Source organism: Lampetra planeri, chromosome 7, assembly GCF_965212315.1.
Source record: "Lampetra planeri chromosome 7, kcLamPlan1.2.h2, whole genome shotgun sequence".
In the NCBI taxonomy this organism is placed as follows: Eukaryota; Metazoa; Chordata; class Hyperoartia; order Petromyzontiformes; family Petromyzontidae; genus Lampetra; species Lampetra planeri.
In genome coordinates, this window is record NC_136113.1 from 14,634,966 (window position 1) to 14,657,377 (window position 22,412).

Here is a 22,412-nt window from a genome sequence, read left to right on the forward strand (position 1 = left end):
ATAATATAAAAAAAAGCACGATTTTGTTCAACCTATACTCCGGGGGAACAAGAGTGCGACACACATCTGCCACTTCAAACTCACGGCCACGTGTGTACAGGGTAGCAACGCAAGGCTCCTGGACAAACTCATAGCAATAACCTCTCATCTCGGTGCAGGAACTGTGCTGTTCGGGTTTTTTGATAACGAAACGGAACAACACTGTAGGGTAAAAGCCACAAGCCACGGTGCACATTGGTTAACTACACCAACAACTTAAACAAATTCTTGTGGACACGTGTATATGCTGTGTGGTTGTCTGCCAAAGTAGAGATCTTTAACATTAGAGTTTAAATGCCCTTAAAGCCACTGCGACTGCTTCCCCGTCATTTTGTTTACAATACCGACTACTGCTGTGGTTGGTGCGTTCGACGTGACCTTCAAGTATTAATTCTAGATTTGAAGCGTTCGTGACTGCAATGATTCATATTCTTAGGTTTTTTCGGTAAAGTCACGTAGGTAAAACATTAAATTAATAAAAGTAAAATAAATAAAAATCACGACGTTTCGGAGGCAACACAAGCTTCCACCTGAAGACGGAAGCTTGTGTTGCCTCCGAAACGTCGTGATTTTTATTTTTTTTATTTTACTTTTATTAATTTTAATGTTTTACCTACGTGACTTTACCGAAAAAAACCTAAGAATATGGAACCTTCAAGTATTCTTTTGTCCCATTAATGAGCTCTTCAAGCCCGTGTTTGTCTGCCACGGACACGCACATCGGGTACCTATTTACTTACAATGAGCCCTCAAGAGTCTGAGAATTGTCACTCGAACACAAACACCACGTTGCAAAGCGCCTCCCCATCCAGACACTCACACGTCCGATGAGCACAGGTGGCCACGTACGGCGCGAAAGAAGTTAAACATAAATTTTTATTTAAAGCTTTCGTGACTGCAGGGATTCATATTGTTGGTTCTTTAGGTAAAGTCAAGTAGAAGAGAAATAAAAAATAAAACAATAACATTCTCACGACGTTTCGACTGCAACACAAGCAATCGTCATCAGGTGTTTTATATGTGCATTATTTTATTATTTCCCTTCTACGTGACTTTACCGAAAGAACCAAAAATAAGTTAAACATACAAATGTAAATTTCGGTTTAAAGCTTTCGTGACTGCAGGGATTCATATTCTTGGTTCTTTTGGTAAAGTCACGTAGAAGGGGAAAATGAATAAATAAAATAGCGTTTCGATTGCAACACAAGCAATCATCATCAGGTGTGAAACCCACAGCAAGAACATTTTCTTGCTGTGAAAAACCACAATTTTTATTTTATTATTTTAATTGTATTATTTTATTTCACTTCTACGTGACTTTATCGAAAGAACCAAGAATATGAACACACACATGTACTACACTATACAGTACTCTACACTACATTTTGTTTCAAACGTTGCTGTCTGCTTACCTTGACGCACGCTATGATAAACTAAGAATGCGTTTCACCCACTTGTGTGTGTTTCACTGCAAGCTCCTTGACACGTGCTTGCAGATGTAACCATGGTGATTACTGCATTTTATTGAATAATTCACCGTTTTTTTCAGAGATATTTTTTTCTTGTAGATTTTTTCACACGTAAATCAATCATTCATTAACGATACACGCACACTCCTGTAGATCCCAAGGCACAATATACGTGACCGCGGAGCATGGGACATGTAACAACAGCATGTGCACAGCGATCCACTGCTGGATGAGTAGACGCTCTCCTCTGCCCGCACGCCGTGCTGGTTGTGGGCGTTATTTCACCATGACGGCTGGTGACGATGGGTTTTGCTGCACTGCCCTCTGCTGCCCACCACGTAAATAGAATGAGATACTGTATTTATAATTTAAAACCCCCACTCGTGTAAGCTTTGTACGACCGGAGGTTTAAATTAAGTCCACGCCGTGTACGCGTAGAAACCGTCGCCACGGCAACGTCCCTAGCGGTGTCACGTGGCGCTTATAGACTTTGGACCAATCACAAAACGTCGCCGTCGTCACGTGATACCAGGCCGATCCAATCGATGGCGCCGCGTCTGATGTGGGCGGGGCGTGAGGTGTGACAAGTGGGGAGCGGTGGGGCAGCGGTTAGCGCTACGAACCCGGCGACCCAGGTTCGATTCCCGCTCACGGCCACTAACACACCGTTGACGATTATCCGAACCGGTCCCGGGCCTTCCCCTAGATCGGCTCGGCCTCAAACGAGTACTTGGTGCGGTGTGCAGTGAACATCGCTACTGGGGGAGACAAAGGCGGCCGGGCGTGGTGTTAGCCACCCAACCCCCTCGTGTGCCGTTGCCGCCCTTAATCGGTGCAACTCGCTAACAGCAACCTGCCCCCGACAGTCTGTTACAGGCTCCACGGAGGATGCCTTCTTTGTTCGTCTTTGATAACTCCGTTGCCATGGACACGTAGGCAGGGGCGCGTTTGGCGTTTTAAAAAAGAAAAAAGTTCGACTGCAAAACGCGTTCCGTAGTTAGGTGAGCACGTGACCTCGGGAGGGAGGGAGGGGGGTGGAGGGTTGCGTTGCCGTGGAAACGTAAACAGTCTACGGCGTCCATTGCCACGTGAGTTGGAATGAAATCCCCTTCTTAAATGTGTAACGCCGCGTTTTTTAAAAAACGACGCATTGAATAGCGGTGATAAAATGTGGCAACGTATAATGTACTATTGATTGTGACAGCGTGTGTGTGTCGACTCAGCCTTAAATTAATATCTGGTGGGGTGTGTAAACTTCGTCACTGGCCACCCACCCCCTCGTGTGCCCTGCCGGCCTTCATAGGTGCTCACCAACAACACTTGCCCCAATAATATGTTAATGGTTATACGGGGGATCTTTGTCTTTGTGTGTGAAGGAGGAGGAGGGGGGGGAGTCTGGGATGGAGGCTGGCATGATTGCGGGTGGCGCAATGGAGGGGGTGTGTGCCCGCCGCACGGAATCCTCGGATGTGCACCACCTGGAGTCGCTCGTCTCACCAGCCACCGAGCACCTCTTTGGCCGTGTCGTCCCCGTCAGCCTCATGTGCGTCGCTTGAAGCCGCCACCAGCTCAACACAACGCCTCCTCCCTCCCTCCGGCGAAATGGGCAGAGGCCACAGCAAACCACACGGCTTGTTTTGATGCCGGAAAAAACTACGCGCGAGATCCCAAATAGAGTGGTTTTTTTTACGGATTAGATCGCGTAAATATAGATGTGTCGTTAAACCGGCCAACACCTAACACAGCCACTTAGTAAGGTTTGTCACGTAAACAAAACATGCCAATTTGTTGCTATTTCAGCACACCGGTTGTGTGTTGGAGAGTGAACCCAAAACATTTACCATTCGAGTACGATGTTTCGCCGGTAATTACAACCAGCCTCATCAGGCGATAGCCAGATGCGCAAGATGTTTGCCGAGTTAAATAACTGGCATATGAATGTTATGTTGGTTTTGTGGTTTCTGGAATTGCTAGGGATAACAATGCTTATATATCAGACGAATGTTTGTAAAGAGTTTTTGTTCTTTCTCCGATTTGCTTATATTTATTACCCTAGATACTGTTTTTACCTGTTATTACATGTCTTTCTTTGTAGCCCAGGTCTCTATTATTAAACAGACTTTTAAGATGCACTTGCCTGGTTATAAATAGGATGTATTCCCTATGTAAGTAGCATTTTTGATCCAGCTGCCACCAGACTGAGTTATGGGCAAGCCCTTGTAATTTTAGATGTGCTTACAATTGTTATGCCACATTCCAACAGCCAACATAACTAAATCTTGCAAATATTTCCTTGACTATCTATTTGAACTAATCATTACATTGTATCATATTTACATAGGTAACAATTTCAGTTGGTTAAGCATACGCAATAAGGGACATATCTTTAAAGTTGAGATCAAGTTAATCTTTACAACACAATGGACATCTTTTTTCAAGGGTTACCTACAATATAATGTCTAACTTGTATTGCTTCAATGTCCTCTTTCTACGTGTTGTTTTTGCAAATGTAAAAATAATTTGGTCTGACTTAATATATTTTTTTTCACATATACTGTATATATTAACAGCGAGAAGGCAAACCTTGCAGTGACCTTGTGCAATGATACGAATGAAATCATTGCACACGCTGCCTTTCTGGATTACCCCAACACGGCGTGTGTGAATCAAGCAGAGTGGCCGTCGTGGATGTGCACACACTATGACAGCGGCAAGTGCACTGTACGTATATTAGTGATTCGCTCACCTTTCCTATACTTTGCACTCCTATTGTGTTTTTTGTTGTTTTGTTTTTTGGAGCTTTCTGGCCCGCTGCTACTGGACATCTGTGAAGAAGAGCTTTGCAGCTCATCGGATTCCTCCAGTAGACATAAAGATTCTGATTCTGATGTTCCAACCATGCATTGTTTGCATATGATTGGAGTGACCCCATAATTGGTCGCTGTAAATATGTTGAATTTACCAGTGGTTAAATGCACATTTATTTGAAAATATACATATTTTGCATTGACCAATCCACTCCTGGATTAATAGTTTTGGAATTTGTATGCACTGGATATTTTTGCTATTGATGTTGCTAATTAATAAAAAAATAATTCGTGTGTTTACAGCCTTTGAATACACTCTTCATGCATTATTTTGTGGCCAAGGCTGATGTGGAAGCTGACTGTGCAAAACAAATAATCAGGTACCAACTCACAATCAAACATTTATGGACAAGATCAATATTTGGTTAATATTTATGAAGTGATATTGTTGATTTATCACTTTCATGTTTCACGCAGAACGGTGTTCAATGCTGTGCCAGATCTCCACTTTGTGTTTTTACTTCTAAAGAAGAATGCATCACCAGGTGGGTAATCAGTTTGTACATGCAGCTCCTATATTTGCTATTTAAGTGTGCGTTCTTAGCTCAGAATATTTGTGTTTTCCTTTAGGTGCTGTACTGGAGAACATATTCACCAGAATGAAGATGCATGGACATGTGTCGGACCCTGCAGGGTCGCTTTATGTGTGCCACCGCCACAATCACTTCCCCATCCTCCACATTCGGCAGGCAAGGCAGGTAGCACCCATTAATTAGGATAGGAGAAATAATAAGTAATTGCATCATACGTCAATTATGCAAGTACAAGATATGGTAGAAAAATGTATATATATATACAAATACACTGCGGGGAAGGAGGGTGTTTGACATGGCATTGTACTCATGTGATCTGATCCAAAACTCATAACATCAGTTATGAAAGCCTTCGTGTTAAAAACACTCTGAAACCTTTTTTCACTATCGTGGTCATTAACTTGAATACGTCCATTCCAATGTAAGAGCATTAGATAAAAAGTGGGGCTTCAAATAGATTGGTTTTACTTTTTAAGACCACAAATGCAAACAATGTACAAATAATATTGCCAGATTATTAACAAAATATACCATCAGTATCTAGATTGATAACATTTCTTGAGAACTGCTTTTTTGTGTTTCCTTTGTTGTCCTTCCCTGCACCTCTGATTAGTAGTATAAATACAATTTCACACAATCGCATAATCCTCCTTTCTTTGAAGAAACTTTATATGCAATCACAGATTAACTGTTTTCTTTGGACGATATGTGCAGGGAGGAAGACCACGATGACCTCCTTCCCATATTCAGCAAGCAGAGCCTGCAACTGCGTAACACATATGGGGAGTTCTTCTTGGTTGAACTCATTGAGGCACAAGATCAAAACAGTCACACAGCTGTAGCTGAGGTACCTCTATATACGCATCATTTTACTTCACCATGTGGCCATTGCGTGGTTCACTCTGCCATTAAATTTCTGATTTTTGTTGGTAGGGGGGAAGTGGTGGTGCATTGGTTAACACAATGCACTATGAACCTGGAGACCCGAGTTTGATTTCTCAGCCACATAACAGAAGTGACAAGTCATAGGTTGAATCGGTCCTTCCCCCCTCCCACCCCCTCCCCAACCCCCACTTCAACCTGCACTGACCAGCGTGGTGAAGTATGGTTAAACAAATCTGACGTCTAACACAATGCGGGGACACCTGCATCCAAAAGCGGTTTGATAATGGGATGAAATTATATTCAAGTCTGCAACTTTGTTTGGGCACATTTAAATAATATGACCTATATAATATGGTACTTTTTGTCTCAGATGAAGTGATCAGAACTTTGGAAGTAATATTTTTTGGATGGTGGAATATGCTCACTATGTTTATGACCTCTGTTAAATATGAGCAAGGTATAGCATTACTGTAATATGGAAAGCAAGAATATATATTGGTTAAAGTTAATTATTGTAAAACACAAATTGTCATTTAAAGTGTAATAATTTCAAAAATTTGCTTGTGACATTTTTCCTGCGTTTGCCAGGTGGATGGCGTTGGAGTCGGCTTCATGAGTGTACACAGTGAAGTGAACATCGCACTTCTAAATGATTGCTTTGAGCTGATCCCATTCCATGGACTCTGCAAAGCTCACCCAGATGATATAACAGAGCCAAATTCAGAAACAAGCAAGCAGTATGAATCAGGTACAAAGCAACAATGTACTGATTATTATTTTAGATTACAGTTGTGAATATCTGCATCACGTATTTATCTTCAATATCAGTCAAACTTAGTTTGTTTTGAGTAATTCATGTTTGACCGTGATGTAGATGCCTGTTCTATGTCCGTGCTAACTTGAACTGTACAGATGCTGAACAGCCCGAAAGAAACGAGACAGATCTCAGGCCTGACTCTGTAACTTCACACTTTTCCCTGCCGTCTCAGCAGCCTCAGATATCCCAGCCACCGGAGGTAACAAATTTGACAATAAAAAACCATGAGCACTTCTACGAGCTGTGGGAGAAAAAAATGTTGCCATGAGTTTTTTAAACGCATATATATTGATGGTGTAACTACCATTGTACCTTTATTGGTTCATAAGTGAGATGCATTGTGCACAGGTTAGCGACAAGGAGAATCAAGCAGACTCGCAGGCGGTTGAGTCAGGCGGGTCTTTGGCGAGTGAAGGGGAGGCTGATAGCAGCGCTGACAATGCCGTGAGTGAAAGAGACACACATTTTTCTGTAGGCTGTTATTTCAGAGGTTAAACTGGAATGATTATGGGTGTTGTCAGGTACCCCCTGGCCGTTTGCAGTTGTCCAATTTTAATTAATATTACAGAAAAAGGCCAGAGAAAGGTCGACAGGCTAAGTGATTTCAATACAAATTAGGCAAATAAAATAGACTAAAGGGGTGCCTCACACCATCATTCTGTACACATTTAGACTCATGCATAATACGTAAAATATTACACAATTGTATGATCATTAAATTGTTTTATGTATGCTGTACAACATTTCGTAGGGCACTCGGTCTCAGCAAGTGGAGTCTTTGGTGGACATTGGCAGCAAGACTATGATCCTGCAGCCACCGTCCAAAGCAGATGTGATTGTTTCTGAGGCTCCGGCTTTCAGGCCAGTCTACATGGGTGCTAGTAATGCATTTTGCATCCAACTCTTTTGCATTGATGAGAAGTATGAAATGAGGTAAGTTACACGCAGATTTGTTCACGCATTATTTTGTACGCATCATCCGTACTGGTCAATCATACATTTAACGTGAGTATATCATATTTAAATGATGTCCACAAAGCTTACTTTGCACTCGACTGATTACATTTTTGTTTCGATCATTTCAGGTCCCAAGATTTTCTGCCGTATGTGTTTAATATCTTTCCGGTATGTGACAGTTCAACAAGTACAGTACATGAGTACAGCCGGCAGAGGGCATTAACGCACCTTATCACAAATAAGACCACACGAACAAGCCGGTTAAGTTCTAGATTTGAAGCTTTCGTGACTGCAAGGAATCATATTCTTAGGTTTTTTCGGTAAAGTCACGTAGGTAAAACATCAAAATTAATGAAAATAAAATAAAAACAAAAAATCACGACGTTTCGGAGGCAACACAAGTCTCCGTCATCAGGTGGGACCGTCACAGCCAGATTAGCTGCATCAAGTGAGGCAATGATTCAAGATGTAATCCCTTAAAAGCGAGTTGAGGGGGGAGGAGAGGGAGGGGGGAGCTCATCAGAATATGGTAGCCAATGAATGGAACGTATCGGGAGGGAGGGGGGGCGGGGCCAAAAGGGTGGGCGACGGCGTGGAAGCGATTGTGCGCAAGCGACAAACTACTGCACACGCCAACACAATGGACAGAGAGGGGGAGGGGAGGTCTGATACACATGATTGACAAAAGAACGAAAATGCCCATGTTTATACCAATGCTGGCTCAACAATGAAGAGAGTACTGTTAAAAAATAAATGGGGATGTTATCACTCGGTAAAGTAAAGTAAAATAGTGCCTGTCAGGTAAGATGGTCCAAAAAATTGTAATTAAGTCTTTTTTGCGTGGTTGATAACATCTTTCCAATGATTACTAAGTTTGTACCCATCATCACGGTTGAAATTATGTCTGTTTGTATATTTGTATGGCTTCGTGTACAAACCTTTGATGGTAGCCGGGAGGTTTGCAGAGAACCTTGGTCTCGGAAAAGACAATTTCATGAGAGCCCACCGGTTAAGGCCATTGTATCTTGTGCGTGTCCTTTAGGACAAGAACTACTGCATCATGACCGTACCCCACCCGCTGCCAGAGTTTCCTTTGCTGCACAGCTTGATGCGAGTCACTCCTCGCTCCGTCAGTGGCTTTTCACAGGAGCTCTACGTTGTCCATCGATCAGCCCTGCACAAGTGGGTCCTCTTCATTCATCTCTGGACTCGGTGCCATCATCGTGTTTCCACCGTTGATATCAAACACACCACACGTTGTGAAAATCACATTGACATGAAGAGCCAGTAAATTAAGCGCGACACGGCGATGCTTAACCGAGGTGTCTCGTGCTCCCATCTGTACCTATAGGCTTGCAGTTCACTGTCACACCTCTGATCCGCACCTCTGATTAGCACGGTTGTCTACGTATGGTGCGAAAGAAGTTCAACAGACACATATGTCACGGATCCCTGAGTACAGTATTGGGCTTCTGTAAAATATGAAACTCTTCGAAGTGAAATCTATGGTCAAACAACCCCCATGAGTGGCATGGCATGAGAAGGCCTTCATCCAGCAGTCTATGGACAACGAGCTGTACATTAATATGTTAGATTGTAAGATATGCGCACTTGAAAAATAGATCATGCATAGTGGCTGTCCATCGCATGTGCTGCAACCTGCAGGTCAATGGTTGTGCGTGCTGCCCGGAGCAATGACAGTGATGCAGTGAAGAGCCTGGTGGAGACACTGGATCAGCACAAATTATTACTGGCAGACTTTAACCAGTTCAACCAGGCGCGACGGGACCCGGTAGGCTTGACGTACAGATCCAGCTCCCTTCCTAATCCTGTTTTTTTAAAATATCATTTTGCATCAAAGCGATATCGTGACTTGCTTGCTTCACCTCAATGCAACTGTCCTTTGTCAGGGGGAAAAAAACACACCTTTGGGATAACGCTTCTACATGTCTGAGCTTGCCACGTGGGTGATGCTGATAAGTGTTGCTTTAATTGTGGCGATATAGTAAGCGAATCTGCCGTGGTTTGCTGGGCATAATGCACTGCATTGTGAATGTAATACATTTTTGTGTCATTCAGAATGGAACCCAAATCCGCGTGTATGTGGCTGAGATGTTGGAGAAAATTGTTGGTGTGGCTGTTGTCCGTGCAGAAGAGGTGTGTATTTATTAATTGTAAGAATTAACATGTTCTCATCAATGGGCATTGTACATTTAACTATACTTATAGGTTATATTTACACACAATTGGCTTGTAATAACTTGTTTTAAGTCCAGTTATACGTTATCTTTACATTTTCAATGTATGGTTATAATTTTTGAACATTACAATAAACTTTAATGTTGTAGATTCACTTAATTATATTCACAGCTTTTCATTCTAGCTAAATTACAATGAGAGCTGTCAAAAATGAAGAACATTATATTGTTTAATTGGTTGTGGATCTCACAGGATATAGAATACATCAGATCACATTACAACATTGAAGACTTCATCTACTATAGCCATCACAGAAGAGATCAGCATGCTCACCTCTGCCACTTCGTCTTGAACCCAGCCGCTTACCTTTACACAAAACACTTCCTCAAGGAAGTGCTGAGGCTATCCCACTGCACATCTCTTTACTACCCAGTCTACCCCGGGTACTCAAAGAAAAGCGTAAGTGATTTCGATAAGAAGGATCCACTGTTCATTTTACAACCAATGTTGCACGAATGCTAAAAGGATGCAATTTCCTATGTCCTCACCAGCAGGAGGCGGATGTGTGCTTTACCAGCTGCATGAAAGAAAAATATAACTTATGGGCTGTGTTCTGTCCGGTCTTGTGTGTCACCACTTACTGCATTCACACACTTTGGGTGCCCAAAGCTTACAGTTGACTCTGAATGTCAGTTTTCAAAATGGCATTCATGAAGCGATGTGGTACTTATTCAACCTCTTCCTTTGCCAGTGGACAGAAAAGCATCACACACTGAGCTCGGTGCTGCACTGCCTGGTTCCTGTCCGTCCCCGAAGTCAGATCTCGTATCCATTGCATGAGTTGGGAGAAAATTCCCCCTCTCAAAGGGTATTGATGGAGCAGGTGAGTCACCGTTGACTTTTTTGTTGTACAAAATTACAATCTAAAATCGTTCAGAGTTACAGTACAACTGTGCATATCTGCCTCGCTGGAGACTTAAGTATCGGGGGATACATGAAAAGGTCAGATATGTGAACATCTATAGAAAATAACAGACCATGCAAGCATAAAGTGCACACTGCTTGAAACATGAAGAAACACTTTACTGTGATTTAGAACTAAACGAATGTATGCAAGATAAAGAATCAATAATTGCGTGCGAAAAGGTGGTATATGCAATAATTATAACAATTACATCATACACATGTACTGCACTGGGTGTGCTCATGGTCATTGCAGATGTATGACAGTCAGATTGGCCATCGAACAAAGCCGCTCACTGCATCACATGCATTAAGATGCACTTCTAGGGCTGTCTGGTACGCTCATCCTTCCGATAATAAGAAGCCACTGGAGCTATGCACTTTTAAATCGAGATTGAAAACTCATTTCTTCATAGCTGTTTCAGTTTCATTTGTTAGGTATAGCCCTGTGAGCCATTTGGCTCTTGAATCGGGTGCAACCGCAAAAAAAACAAAAACATGAACAAGAAACATCTTAAAGTGATTACGCGCAAACAGAAAAATCCAGGAAAAAACAGCAAAGTCTTCCAGAAAAAGCACCGCATATCAATGCTGTGTGAAAAAATCCCAGTGAGATGCAAGTCAAACAATAACAACCATAAGACAATTTAGATTAAAGTTATCAGTCTAACTCTGTACTACAACAAACAAATATGGCTAAACTAAAACGTTTTCAAAATCACCATAATAAAGCTATAAAAGCAATGTAACAGTGATCATAGGAACTGTGCTTTTTGTGTTTAGTTTGTTGTCTTTCCCCAGCACCTCTGATTAGCACGGTTGGCTATGTACGATGTGAAAGAAGTTAAACATACATACGTACTACACTACATTTGATTTTGAACGTTGATGTATGATTCACGCTCTGATAAACTGAGAATGCGTTTTACCCACTTGTGTTTCACTGCAAGCTCCTTGACACGTGCTTGCAGATGTAACCATGGTGATTATTTCACATTTTATTGAAAAATCTTTCAGTTTTCTTCAGAGATGTTTTGTCATGTTTTTTGTTGTATTTTTTTTTCCAGACGTAAATCAATTATTAACGATGCTTTCTACCCTGGCAGGACAAGTACGCTCTGAACCACTTTAACAGAAAGCTAACGCTGGAGCCCAAGGTCACAGTGAACGCTCGCATTGTGGTGGTTGGAGCGTCTGATACCGGAATCTCCTTCCTGGAAACCTTGGCTTTTTGGTAAGCCAACCTCTAGAAGCAAATGACACCACATCTCAGCGATTCTCTGCTGAAGGGCACAGAAGTGTCGATACAAATCAGTCGATTTACTCGGCGCACCTGAGAATTGTTCAGGGTAGATTAACCATGCCTCTTTATTTTCCCTATCAAAACGTGGATTAGAAGTGGCTCCTAAGGCCTGCAGTCTATAACTAATGCCGTATCAACTTCATCTGTGCTGAATAGTACGTCGAGAATATTTGTAAACATGAATTAATGTATGAAATCCTCGCTAACATCAATTGTGGCTTTTGGTTTCACAGCCCACACTTGCGTTTCAACAACCTGACTTTGATATCTACACATGGTCTCCCGGGGGAGCTGCCCCCTTGTCCCATACGAGAAGGATTTCTAGCCAGCAGGTATTTAAGAGAGCACAGTGGCCTCTATAAATATACTCATCTGTTCCAAATAACCAACGTTCATAGCACGTATGCAAGTAGTGCATAATTCCAATGTACTACTGAATTTTCCATAACAAAGCAATTGGAATATTTGTAACAAAACATTTATTCTTACACACTGATATTTAAAACAGTCCCTGTCCCCCCCCCCCCAAAATTCCTGTGCTTTCTGCTCCTCCATGCTCATGCACTCTGCTGCAGTCACTGTTACAGCACAAACGACCTTGCCCTGCTGTCCCTCCACTCACGTGTATCTGTGGTGGTTGGCAAAGTGACGGCCATCAACCGCTCAGCAAAGCATGTCGTAACAGGAGGTGGCCATGTGTCCTATGACCACCTTATTCTGTGCACTGGCCAGCAATATGAGGTAAGAGGACAGCTTATGGAAGCATAGAGCTCAAAGTGTGATAGCATACACTATTGTAATGTGCAATATTACATTTTAATAATATCATATTACGGTCAGCCCCAAACTTACAAACGCCCGACGTATGAACATCTGCACTTACAGACAAGTTTCCGTAAGATAATTATTTTTAATCATCTGACTTGCGAAAGTAAACTCGCACTGGCGAACCGAACCGCGGAACTGTTTGGTTTGACACATGTACATATGTACAATATTTCTTCTTATTTATGAGTTTAACAATGATTCCCTTTTTTGTAGAACCGTAACACTTTCATAACACTGACCGTATGTGCATATATATTCAGTACATTATTGTGTTCCGACTGATGAATGGGTCTCAGGAACGGAGCCCGTCTGTAAGTTGGGGACTGTCCGTCATTTACAAGGGTTGCGTTGTTGGAAAGTTTTGTTTAGTTGCTCACTTGTTTTTTTTTGTTTAAGTTGTCTACTAATAAACACTTTCTTTTTTATGCAAGGTTGCGGAGTTATGTCCGTGCTGTGACAGAGCAGAATTGAATTAACATTACATTTTTTAATGACGACTATTGTTTCATTCCTAACAATGTCACGCTGCCAGGTACCGTGTCCAACGGAAGCTGACTTGAGCAAACTCCTGACTAATGCAGAGGTGCCGAACAGCCCTGATCGCCGCTATAGCGGACCTGTTCCCGCAAATCTCTTCACTCTCAATGACCAAGACGACTGCCAACATGCCCTCGAATGGCTGAGACGCAACTTCCTTGGTGGGCAAGGTGAGGAACACATGCCCAGCACCTTTTCAGTTTCATTTCAGTTTCATTTATTTGGTATAGCCCTGTGGGCCATTCGGCTCTTGAATCGGGTGCAACCGCGACAAACAAAAACATGAACAAGAAACATCTTAAAGTGATTACGCGCAAACAGAAAAATACAGGAAAAAACAGCAAAGTCTTCCAGAAATAGCACCGTATATCAATGTTGTGTGCAAAACTCCCAGTGGGGTGCAAGTCAAACAATAACAACCATAAGACAATTTATATTAAAGTTATCAGTCTAACTCTGTACTACAACAAACAAATATGGCTAAACCAAAACGTTTTCGAAATCACCAAAATAAAGCTATAAAAACAATGTAACAGTGATTATATGAACTGTGATTGAAATGTTACAATAAACGATATACATAACATGTACTACCAAACTTTGCAGCCATAGCTGGCTGCACGAGTCACTCCATATCACCTGCGTGCACGGCCCCTCCGACTGTCCTTCCCCCGCACCTCCGATTAGCACGGTTGGCTACGTACGTTGCGAAGGAAGTTTAACGTGCATATTCAGATGGTTCTTGTAGAAACCTTAAATTGAAAACTACATTTTGTGGAAGATGCAAGGTGGCAAAGTGGTCGGAGCGCTGAGCTGACACTGCACTTAGCTGGTTGGAATCTAGGCAACCCCCTGCGATTGAACTAGGTTTGGAATTATAGAAGTGTGTTGATGGGCTTAGCCTGATCAGTAATCACTGTAGAAATAAACCACTTCGATAAATTCGGTTCTAAACTTAATTTCCCTAATTTATACCTCTAAGAACTACAAATATAGTTTTTACTGTCACGCGATCAACATCACTCTTTAGGGCATGGTGGATGGGAAAGTACTCTACCTTGAGGACCCAGTATTTTTGTGATATCCACTTCCGTCGCCACTCTCTGACATGATACATTTGGATGTGCGAGAGATCGGAAAGTATTTTTTCCATCTCATGGCCTGACACTGATATCACAAATGGGATAAAATTCATGAAAAGACAAAAAAAAAACTAAACATTGTGTTACTGGAATGGGTATCTGTGCATTATCATTACTGTCATTATTATTATTATTATTATTCTCGTTCAGGCAATGCCATTGTTTATGGGAGCAGCCTAGATGCGTACACAACAGTGCAGACCCTACTGAAGCTTTGTGTAGCTGGTTCACGCATTCATTTGGCTGAGCCTCCTCACGGCTACACCGTCTGCTGCTTCAACAACTTTGCGGTGGAATCGGCAATCCGCGGTGCCCTGCTTCAAGCCGGGGTGAAGGTCCACTCCTCCTGCTTGCTTGCCCACTGGAATGAGAATGCACAGCAGAGTGACCTCATCACTTCTGCCTCCTTCACGACTGACACCAAACCTTTCAGTCTGGAATGCAGCGTGAGTTGTGTTTTATCGCCTATTTTAATCATTCACCCCAATTAAACCATATGCTGGTGGTATGCAGCGCACTTTAAAGCGGAAAGAATCCAACAAATATTTTTTAATTAAGCATGTCAACTACCAAGTAAGTCTTAATAATGCACTTTAATATGCAATTGTTCAGCAAATGCAGTGTGAAAGTATTGAAATGATTTGTGCATTCAGATTACCGTATATTGTCAATTTTAGGCATTCTTTGCATTCTACCGGAAAGGAGTGGACTATGAGGCCTTCCGGGCAGCCAATGACTCCTGCCTGGTGTTCGACGGTCGACTGGTGATCGACGCTTCCTTCTGCACAAGCGACGGCGCGGTGCGTGCCGCTGGCACCCTCACCAAGTACGCCCGCCGCTACTACGCCGACCACGCTGCGCATGCCGGATACAACTCGAAGGAGGTGGGCTTCCATCTGGCAGCTGGCGTGCTGCCCCTGTTGGACCCGACACTGGAGCCTCCTTCCAGCGACGATCTCTCCGACTCGCTTAACCGCCTGGTGCCTACGTTCACGGCACCCAATATCCAGGGCAAGTTACCCAAAGCAATACGTCGATGATAAATCATAAATACGTTCAAGAAAATTCAAGTAACTTTGTTTTTCTACGTTTGTATATATAGATAATATTAAGAGGTACTGAAACATCAATGTTTTTACTTATTGTGTTTACACAGGTGGGATTTTGCCCGGAGGCTACCACTACCTGCATATTGTAAAACCAGGTGTCGTAATTCCACTGGAGGCTCAAATGGCTCGACCAGACTATGCAAGTATTGTTCGGACAGTTCTTTTTATTTGCTGATGAATGCATCAACCACTTTAGTCAAAGCCTTCATATCGTTTTAAAAATACTTATCTTTCGAGTGAAAATGTAAAAATAAATGTTTTTTTCTCACGTATTAAAGAGCGACGTGAAAAAAGTATTCCGCATGTTTTAAGAGCGACACTGTAAATGCTACATGGCTACAGAACCGCTGGGCGTGAATGCGGTACCTTTGGTCAGCAGGGCCGAGAGTTGGTAACGGGCCGTCCCGAAGACGGAGATTACTTCCGGCTTCACGTCGGTCGTCATGGCACGGTAGAGACGCTGACGTGCCTGTCAGCCAAGCCCCTGCCAAGCAGCAACTACGTACATTTGTATGGCCAACACGAGCAACTACTCAACAAGCTGCTGTCACGCTTCGACGAGGGTCTCATCCCAGACTTGTACAGGTACTCCTCTTAAACATTAATTGGCACCCACACGGAGCATCCATGGGGACACTCTTGCCAGAGGCCCCCCCCCCTCCTCCGCCTTGCTGCTGTGGCGCTAGGCACCGTTCGACCACGACTAAACATTTGAACCACCAGCTGCCACCACTTCCTTCGTTTCCAAATGTCCAGCTACCCATTAGAGGGCCACCTGGGGCGCCCGCCCCACCCTTCCCACGGCAATGACTGTTGTTGCTGTTTTGCTATCAAAGCTGTGGGCCAACAGCGTTTTCGTTCATTTCTGGCCTGGGTGGCATATGATGATTGTGATGTAGGGTATATCGAACAAAGATGGTAACTGCATCACGCGCTCTCAGATGCGCTTCAGCGGCCGTCTGGAATGCTTTTCGTTCCGATATTAGGAAGCCACTGCAGCTTTGCACTTTTAAATCTTTTTTAAAAACTCCTTTCTTTAGAACTGTTTTTTGTTTGAATTATTTTGTCCTTCTCCAGCACTTCAGATTAGCACGGTTGGCTACATACGGTGCAAAAGAAGTTCAACATACGTACAAATCGCTTACCAGAATGGGGCACAGATGTGCGTGCTGTTACAATGGATATATCACTGTTCAAATTCCAGCTACCTGATGCCACGCTACTCAATAATTCAAGAATTTAGAGCACGATGTTCAACAAGTATAGTCGAAGTTGTACATTGTTTTTTTATAACTATGTTTTTTTTTACTATACACAGCTATTTTAGACAGCCCTGGTGCATGGCCATTTTCCATGACCGCTTTCAAGACCTTCAGAGGGAACTTCGGCAGCTGGTGTCCACCGCACAGGTTGTTTGCTTTAGATTTTACGCAGCTCACGAATTAAAAAAAATTACCTTCGCAGCTTCTGCGTTCTTGAACTACTGCAAAGTCTCCGATTGCTGTGTAAAAACAACTGATTGCGTATTGTTTAAGCCTTTTGGTGAAAATGTTGTGGTTCATACGTATGGATCTACAGTACATATGTGTTAATTATGTCCATCTGCTTATGATTAGATAACGCAGAATGTGCCTGTTCGATTAGCATCGTTGGCTACGTATGTGGGGAAGAAGTTCAACATAAACTATAAACCATTTATAACTTTTTTTTTAATTACCACGGAAGGCCCACTGAGCTATATAGCTGTTTATCATAAGCGACCTGGTCACAAATGACAGCTCAACGAAGCAGCTTATCGCGTGGAAATGTATAGCAGCCAAATGGTCTAAACCTACATAAATATGAAATTCTAAACTTAGCAGGGTTGAGCCTGAATAGTGTTTGGATGGGGGTGAACAAATGCACAAGACAGGTATTTTAGGCTGCTGTGGGGCTAAATTGAGGATAGCAGAGGGCAGTGCAACACTATACTGTCTGTATATTGTTGTATTGTACAATGCTTCCGTGTCTACTCTCCCTGCCTTAACCAACGCACACCACACAGGGTAGTGAAATGTGGTTAATAACTCCCAAAATCCATACGGTGTGGAGAAGCCCCCCCCCCCATCTAGTAGTAAATTGACAAGAGGAGTCTACATACATTAATTTAAACATGCAATTATTTTTAATGTCATGCTGTCTCTTCTTACCTGCAAAAATGCATGCGATGATGTCAATAAAAGTTCACAAATCTGTGTTTAGTTCTAACCTACAGTTGCTGTATAAGGATAATGTATCGTTTTTTTAGTCGTATTACTAGATTGAATGCATTATAGTTTGATTTAAAGCTTTGGTGACTGCAGGGATTCATATTCTTGCTTCTTTCGGTAAAGTCACGTATAAGGGAAATAAAGAAAATTCTCACGACGTTTCGAGTGCAACACAAGCAATCATCATCAGGTGTTAAATCCACAGCAAGAATTTGTTTTAAAAAGTGGCGGTTTTTCTTAACGTCAGCACCACGGACAGCGATTTGGTAGTTGGTCAGATGGACGAGTCCATCTATGTTCGTGGTGCTGACGTTACGAGTGGCTACATATTTGGCCAATGAGTTGTCTTAAGTATAGTGTAAAGATGGTCAGGGTATAGGGGCCAAGGTTTTATATGTGTACCATTTATTAAAAAAAAACTTGAAGATTTTCTATAATAGTAGCACTTTTCTGAACCACTACTGCCAAGTTTTGTATTGATTGTTGTATTGTACGAGTATGGTGAGGACACAATAGATCATGCCAGTATTTCTACTTTAACCCAACACCCATTGTCTAGATCAATACTAAATAAAATAAATGGTTTAAAGTTTTAACAAGAGCAGAACAGGGTTATGTTTTTAAGTGACAATGCAAGTTATTTAAATCCACAATAATATTGGTCGTGAAAGCCTACGTGTTAAACTATTTAAATCCATGTTGTCTTCTTAAATTTGCATGAAGGTATTGATTATACGCGCACAAATGACATTTTGAAAATCATAAATGATTAACATTTATTACATCCTTTGTATTCGATGCTTCAGAACAACCCCTGAGTGTTTCGCTCGTAGAAGAGAGTTTGGTACATTCATGAATAAACCGCTGGGTTTACCTTTAAAAATAATGACAAATTTTCGTGGCACATTCGCATGACTTTCGTTCAACGAAGGCCTTGCATCGCCAGTCGGCACCGCAAGCTGACTTGGTGCTCTTTGCTGAGTGTGCAGGCGGAGTCGGGGCCCTCGATGCTGGAGCTCGCCACGCAGCTGGTGCAGGGAGACTTGTCCCTGCTTGAAGGTGGCCCACAGTCCCTCGATGAGCAGTTCAAGAAGCTGGGTTACAAGAAAGCTGTGGAGACCCGACTCATCTCGTATCTGCAATACAATCACTACCACCTGCCCATGTTCTTTCGACCTGGCATAATCTAGAGGCTTGCTACCAAAAGACAATTTTGAGTGATATTTCATTGGTAATTAATGGTGGTTATGTCAATTGTTTTCATGGAGATTTTCCTGTTTTTAAAATATTGTTGATTTAGAATATTACTCAAACGCTGTAAAAGATCTACTAGTTGTATTGTTGGATCATCAGATGGCTTAATAGAGCCACCACAATAGATGGTAGCCCTTCTGTAATACAATACCCAACATAGATCACAGTTTTAAAATATATCTTAATGATTTGAAATTATCAGCTTCTTCGTTGATGACTGTGCAAAAAAGTTATCCTCATGTTTTGTCCTGACAGATGTGTAGTGTCCTCTTCCTAGCGGCGTGTGTGTGCGTGTGGTGTGCAGCGCACACACTCAGTCGGAGACGAGGTAGTTGCAGGAGGTACCGTCTCTCTCTTTATTTCTCTATCTCGTTCACACCACCAACTCCGGCCCCCTCTCTCATGACTACGCTGCCGTACAGCCCGGCCCAGACACGACCCTGTCCGCGTTGCACCGACTGCATCGACCGAGACGGCCAACTACTGTTTGGCCGTGCAATGATCGGGCGAATGCGGCGGCGACGACAGCGACGACGAGACGAGTCCACCCCCCCCAGAACCGTCAGCCCGGAACTCTCGCTCTCCGCTGCTTATATTCCACTCGGCACGGCTTGGCTCTGCCCTAGCCGCACCTCCCTTCTCGAACTCACCAGAGGGTTCCAGGGTCCTCCCTATGAGGTCTACCGTGACCCTTGCCCAAGTTCCTCCGCCCTGCCGGCACACCCCTGCATATGCTCAACGGAGTGTGCGCTGTGTCCACCGCAGTTGCTGCTGCTTGACAGCATTCGGCGCTCTGTCACTACACATGTACAGCCCTTTGTGAGTCCACTTCTGGATGCGAGGTCATTCCCATGCCACGCAGATCGTGGGGGCATACTTCACCACGCTGGCCGGTGCAGACTGGTGAAAGCGGGGAGCATATACTCTGGGACACAAGTATAGTACAACTGTGGATGCCTTATTCTGCCCACAATATAACCCTGCAACCAATAACATCTCGTTATTATGCACGTAAATGGGTACAAACTCAATGGTCAACATACAACAGACTTGAATTGCCTTCTCTCGCTGCTTTAATTGAGAATGTGCTCAGAAAAGCCCATTTAAATTGGTCGCTTTGCATTCACGAGCATTGTACCTGTACAGTGGCTGCTGAAAGTTGCCTTGACATGTGGATTGAAATAAAAGAAAACATTCTTGACAAATGTTTCAAGAATCTTAGCAATGGACCTTTTACAGAAATATTTCCATATTTGAACAGTTATTAAATACATCCTGAAATGTAATTCTGTGTCACGGTATTATGACTGAACTGATGGACATGCCATGGCCTATGTGACAAAACGTGTCCGTCATCATCGGCCATAGTCTATCCACTGCTGGATGAAGGCCTCCCCAATCCATCGCACGATGTTGTGATGCATCAATCCAATCCATATAGTTCTGTGCTGATTTCACAACTCCATCTCTTTGGGATGTAAGATGTTTAACTTATTTCGCACCGTACGTAGCCAATCGTGCTAATCAGATGTGCGGGGGAAAGACAACAATCGAAACGCAAAAAGCAGTTACAAATAAATTAGTTTTAAATCTCGATTTAAAAGTGCATAGCTCCAGTGGCTTCCTAATATGGGAAGAGCGTTCCAGACGGCCGCTGAAGCGCATCTGAAAGCGTGCTATGTGGTGACCGTCTTTGTTCGATGGTGAGCCAAAAGCCCCTGCGAGGATGACCGGAGTTTGCATGATTGTCTTGGTAGACGTTATCTCGGGTACATTCTATATTTTTTTTGCTTTAAAAGCTGTGGGGTTTTTTACCCATACTGTGCTTAATGGAAATAGTGCTCTGAGAGTATTGCTGTTTTGGTGACTTAAAAAAATGATGGTGCTGACATTGACAATGCATAAACCATCACATGCATACGCACATTTTAAGGCAATACATTTGTGCTGCCATTCCGTCCGTTACAGAATTGATTAAACATGTGCTATAATGGAGTAAAATCCTGTATATCGGTGGTTTTCAATTTCCAGTCCTTGCAACACAACCGATCATATAATTTCACTGTTCATGTCTAAATCCAATATTAAGTAATTTAAGAGGCGGGCGGGCTCCGTTCATGGGCAGACGGGAATTGCAAGCTGTCACGTTGGACACAAGTGGAGGCGTTTTAATTTTAGCACCGCATTGACTGCGTGCATCGACCAATAAACACGAATCACAACACAACACGCACCTTGGCTTTTGTTTGCCAATTACCGTTGCCAGCATTTTAACTCCTTTCTGCGATGCGTTCAAGCACGACTCACTCGGGGTACACAAATTAAATATCGGATTGACTTCCGATTTAATTTGCAGCGACCTTTTGCTGCAAAATTACGTTATCGCAAGAAAAGAAAACGAAATTATGACTAAGCTGCTACGTTATTACATGGCGTGGTATGTTGCATCAATTCTGCCCAGTGTAATGTGCTTGATAAAGTATAATCGTACAGGGCACGTTAACCTCATGTTTCTGCAGTGATCACAGTTTAAGCGAGAAAATAATATACACGGCGTTTTAATTGTTTTAGGAAAAATAAGCATCTCAACATATCCCATACAATAAGTAACCATGTGAGAAAAGTCACCTGAAATGTGCCAGATCTCGGAGGCCCGGCAGAATTTAGCCTGGATAGTGCATCGATAAAGGACCACCATTCATCAGACAGATGGTAGTTATACTATCTGGCAGTGCTTCTCAACCTCTTTCATTCCACGGCTGTCGCACCTTGGAGGTCCTCGATCTTCGTGGCACATTATCCAATTGCACCTACGTGACCGAGGGAGCTGAGAGGGCCGGGGGTGGTGGCTGACGGCTGTCTCTGCCGTACTGCGAGTTCGTGACCATTGGAGAGAATAGGGTGGAACGGCGGGGGTGGGCTTGAGGTTCTTTTCGAAAATTCCGCGACACACCTGGGACTTTGCTGCGGGTGCTACATCGTGGGCAACAGAGGGTAATGTAAACAAACTCCATTGTTCCATTAAAATCTGCGCTCCGACTTCGATCGTCTAGCCAATCCGCTTTGCCCAGGGCGGTGAATTATGGTCCAACAACCCCACAATCCGCACAGCGTGGGCAGGCCCACAATCCAGCAGCTGGATTGACAACTGAATTGGGCATATCTACAAAAAACATACTCATGCCGTATATGCACCCTGCACGTGTTTTTTTTTGGTTACGTAGTACATTCTTTTTTTACAACGTAGCCTGCATTACAGGA

General features: G+C 43.0%; 1 protein-coding gene across 2 annotated transcripts; it reads left to right on the plus strand.

The window, feature by feature from the left end:
- The first annotated feature begins 2,890 nt into the window (after window positions 1–2,890).
- CFAP61 (cilia and flagella associated protein 61) lies at window positions 2,891–21,159 on the plus strand. 2 transcript variants are annotated; one of them, XM_078596490.1, is made up of 26 exons: window positions 2,891–3,051; window positions 4,079–4,229; window positions 4,619–4,695; window positions 4,793–4,860; window positions 4,946–5,073; window positions 5,627–5,755; window positions 6,382–6,541; window positions 6,706–6,809; window positions 6,959–7,054; window positions 7,362–7,543; window positions 7,696–7,735; window positions 8,610–8,749; window positions 9,233–9,359; window positions 9,647–9,724; window positions 10,019–10,225; window positions 10,518–10,649; window positions 11,836–11,963; window positions 12,266–12,364; window positions 12,608–12,773; window positions 13,393–13,567; window positions 14,690–14,985; window positions 15,217–15,550; window positions 15,696–15,787; window positions 16,028–16,233; window positions 16,967–17,057; window positions 18,887–21,159. In XM_078596490.1, the coding sequence occupies exons 1-26, from the start codon at window positions 2,909–2,911 to the stop codon at window positions 19,085–19,087; spliced, it is 3,750 nt and encodes a 1,249-aa protein (XP_078452616.1). In that variant the 5' UTR covers window positions 2,891–2,908; the 3' UTR covers window positions 19,088–21,159. The 2 variants fall into 2 exon arrangements, with proteins under 2 accessions (XP_078452616.1, XP_078452617.1); XM_078596491.1 differs by lacking the exon at window positions 2,891–3,051 and adding an exon at window positions 3,061–3,265.
- Window positions 21,160–22,412: the final 1,253 nt, after the last annotated feature.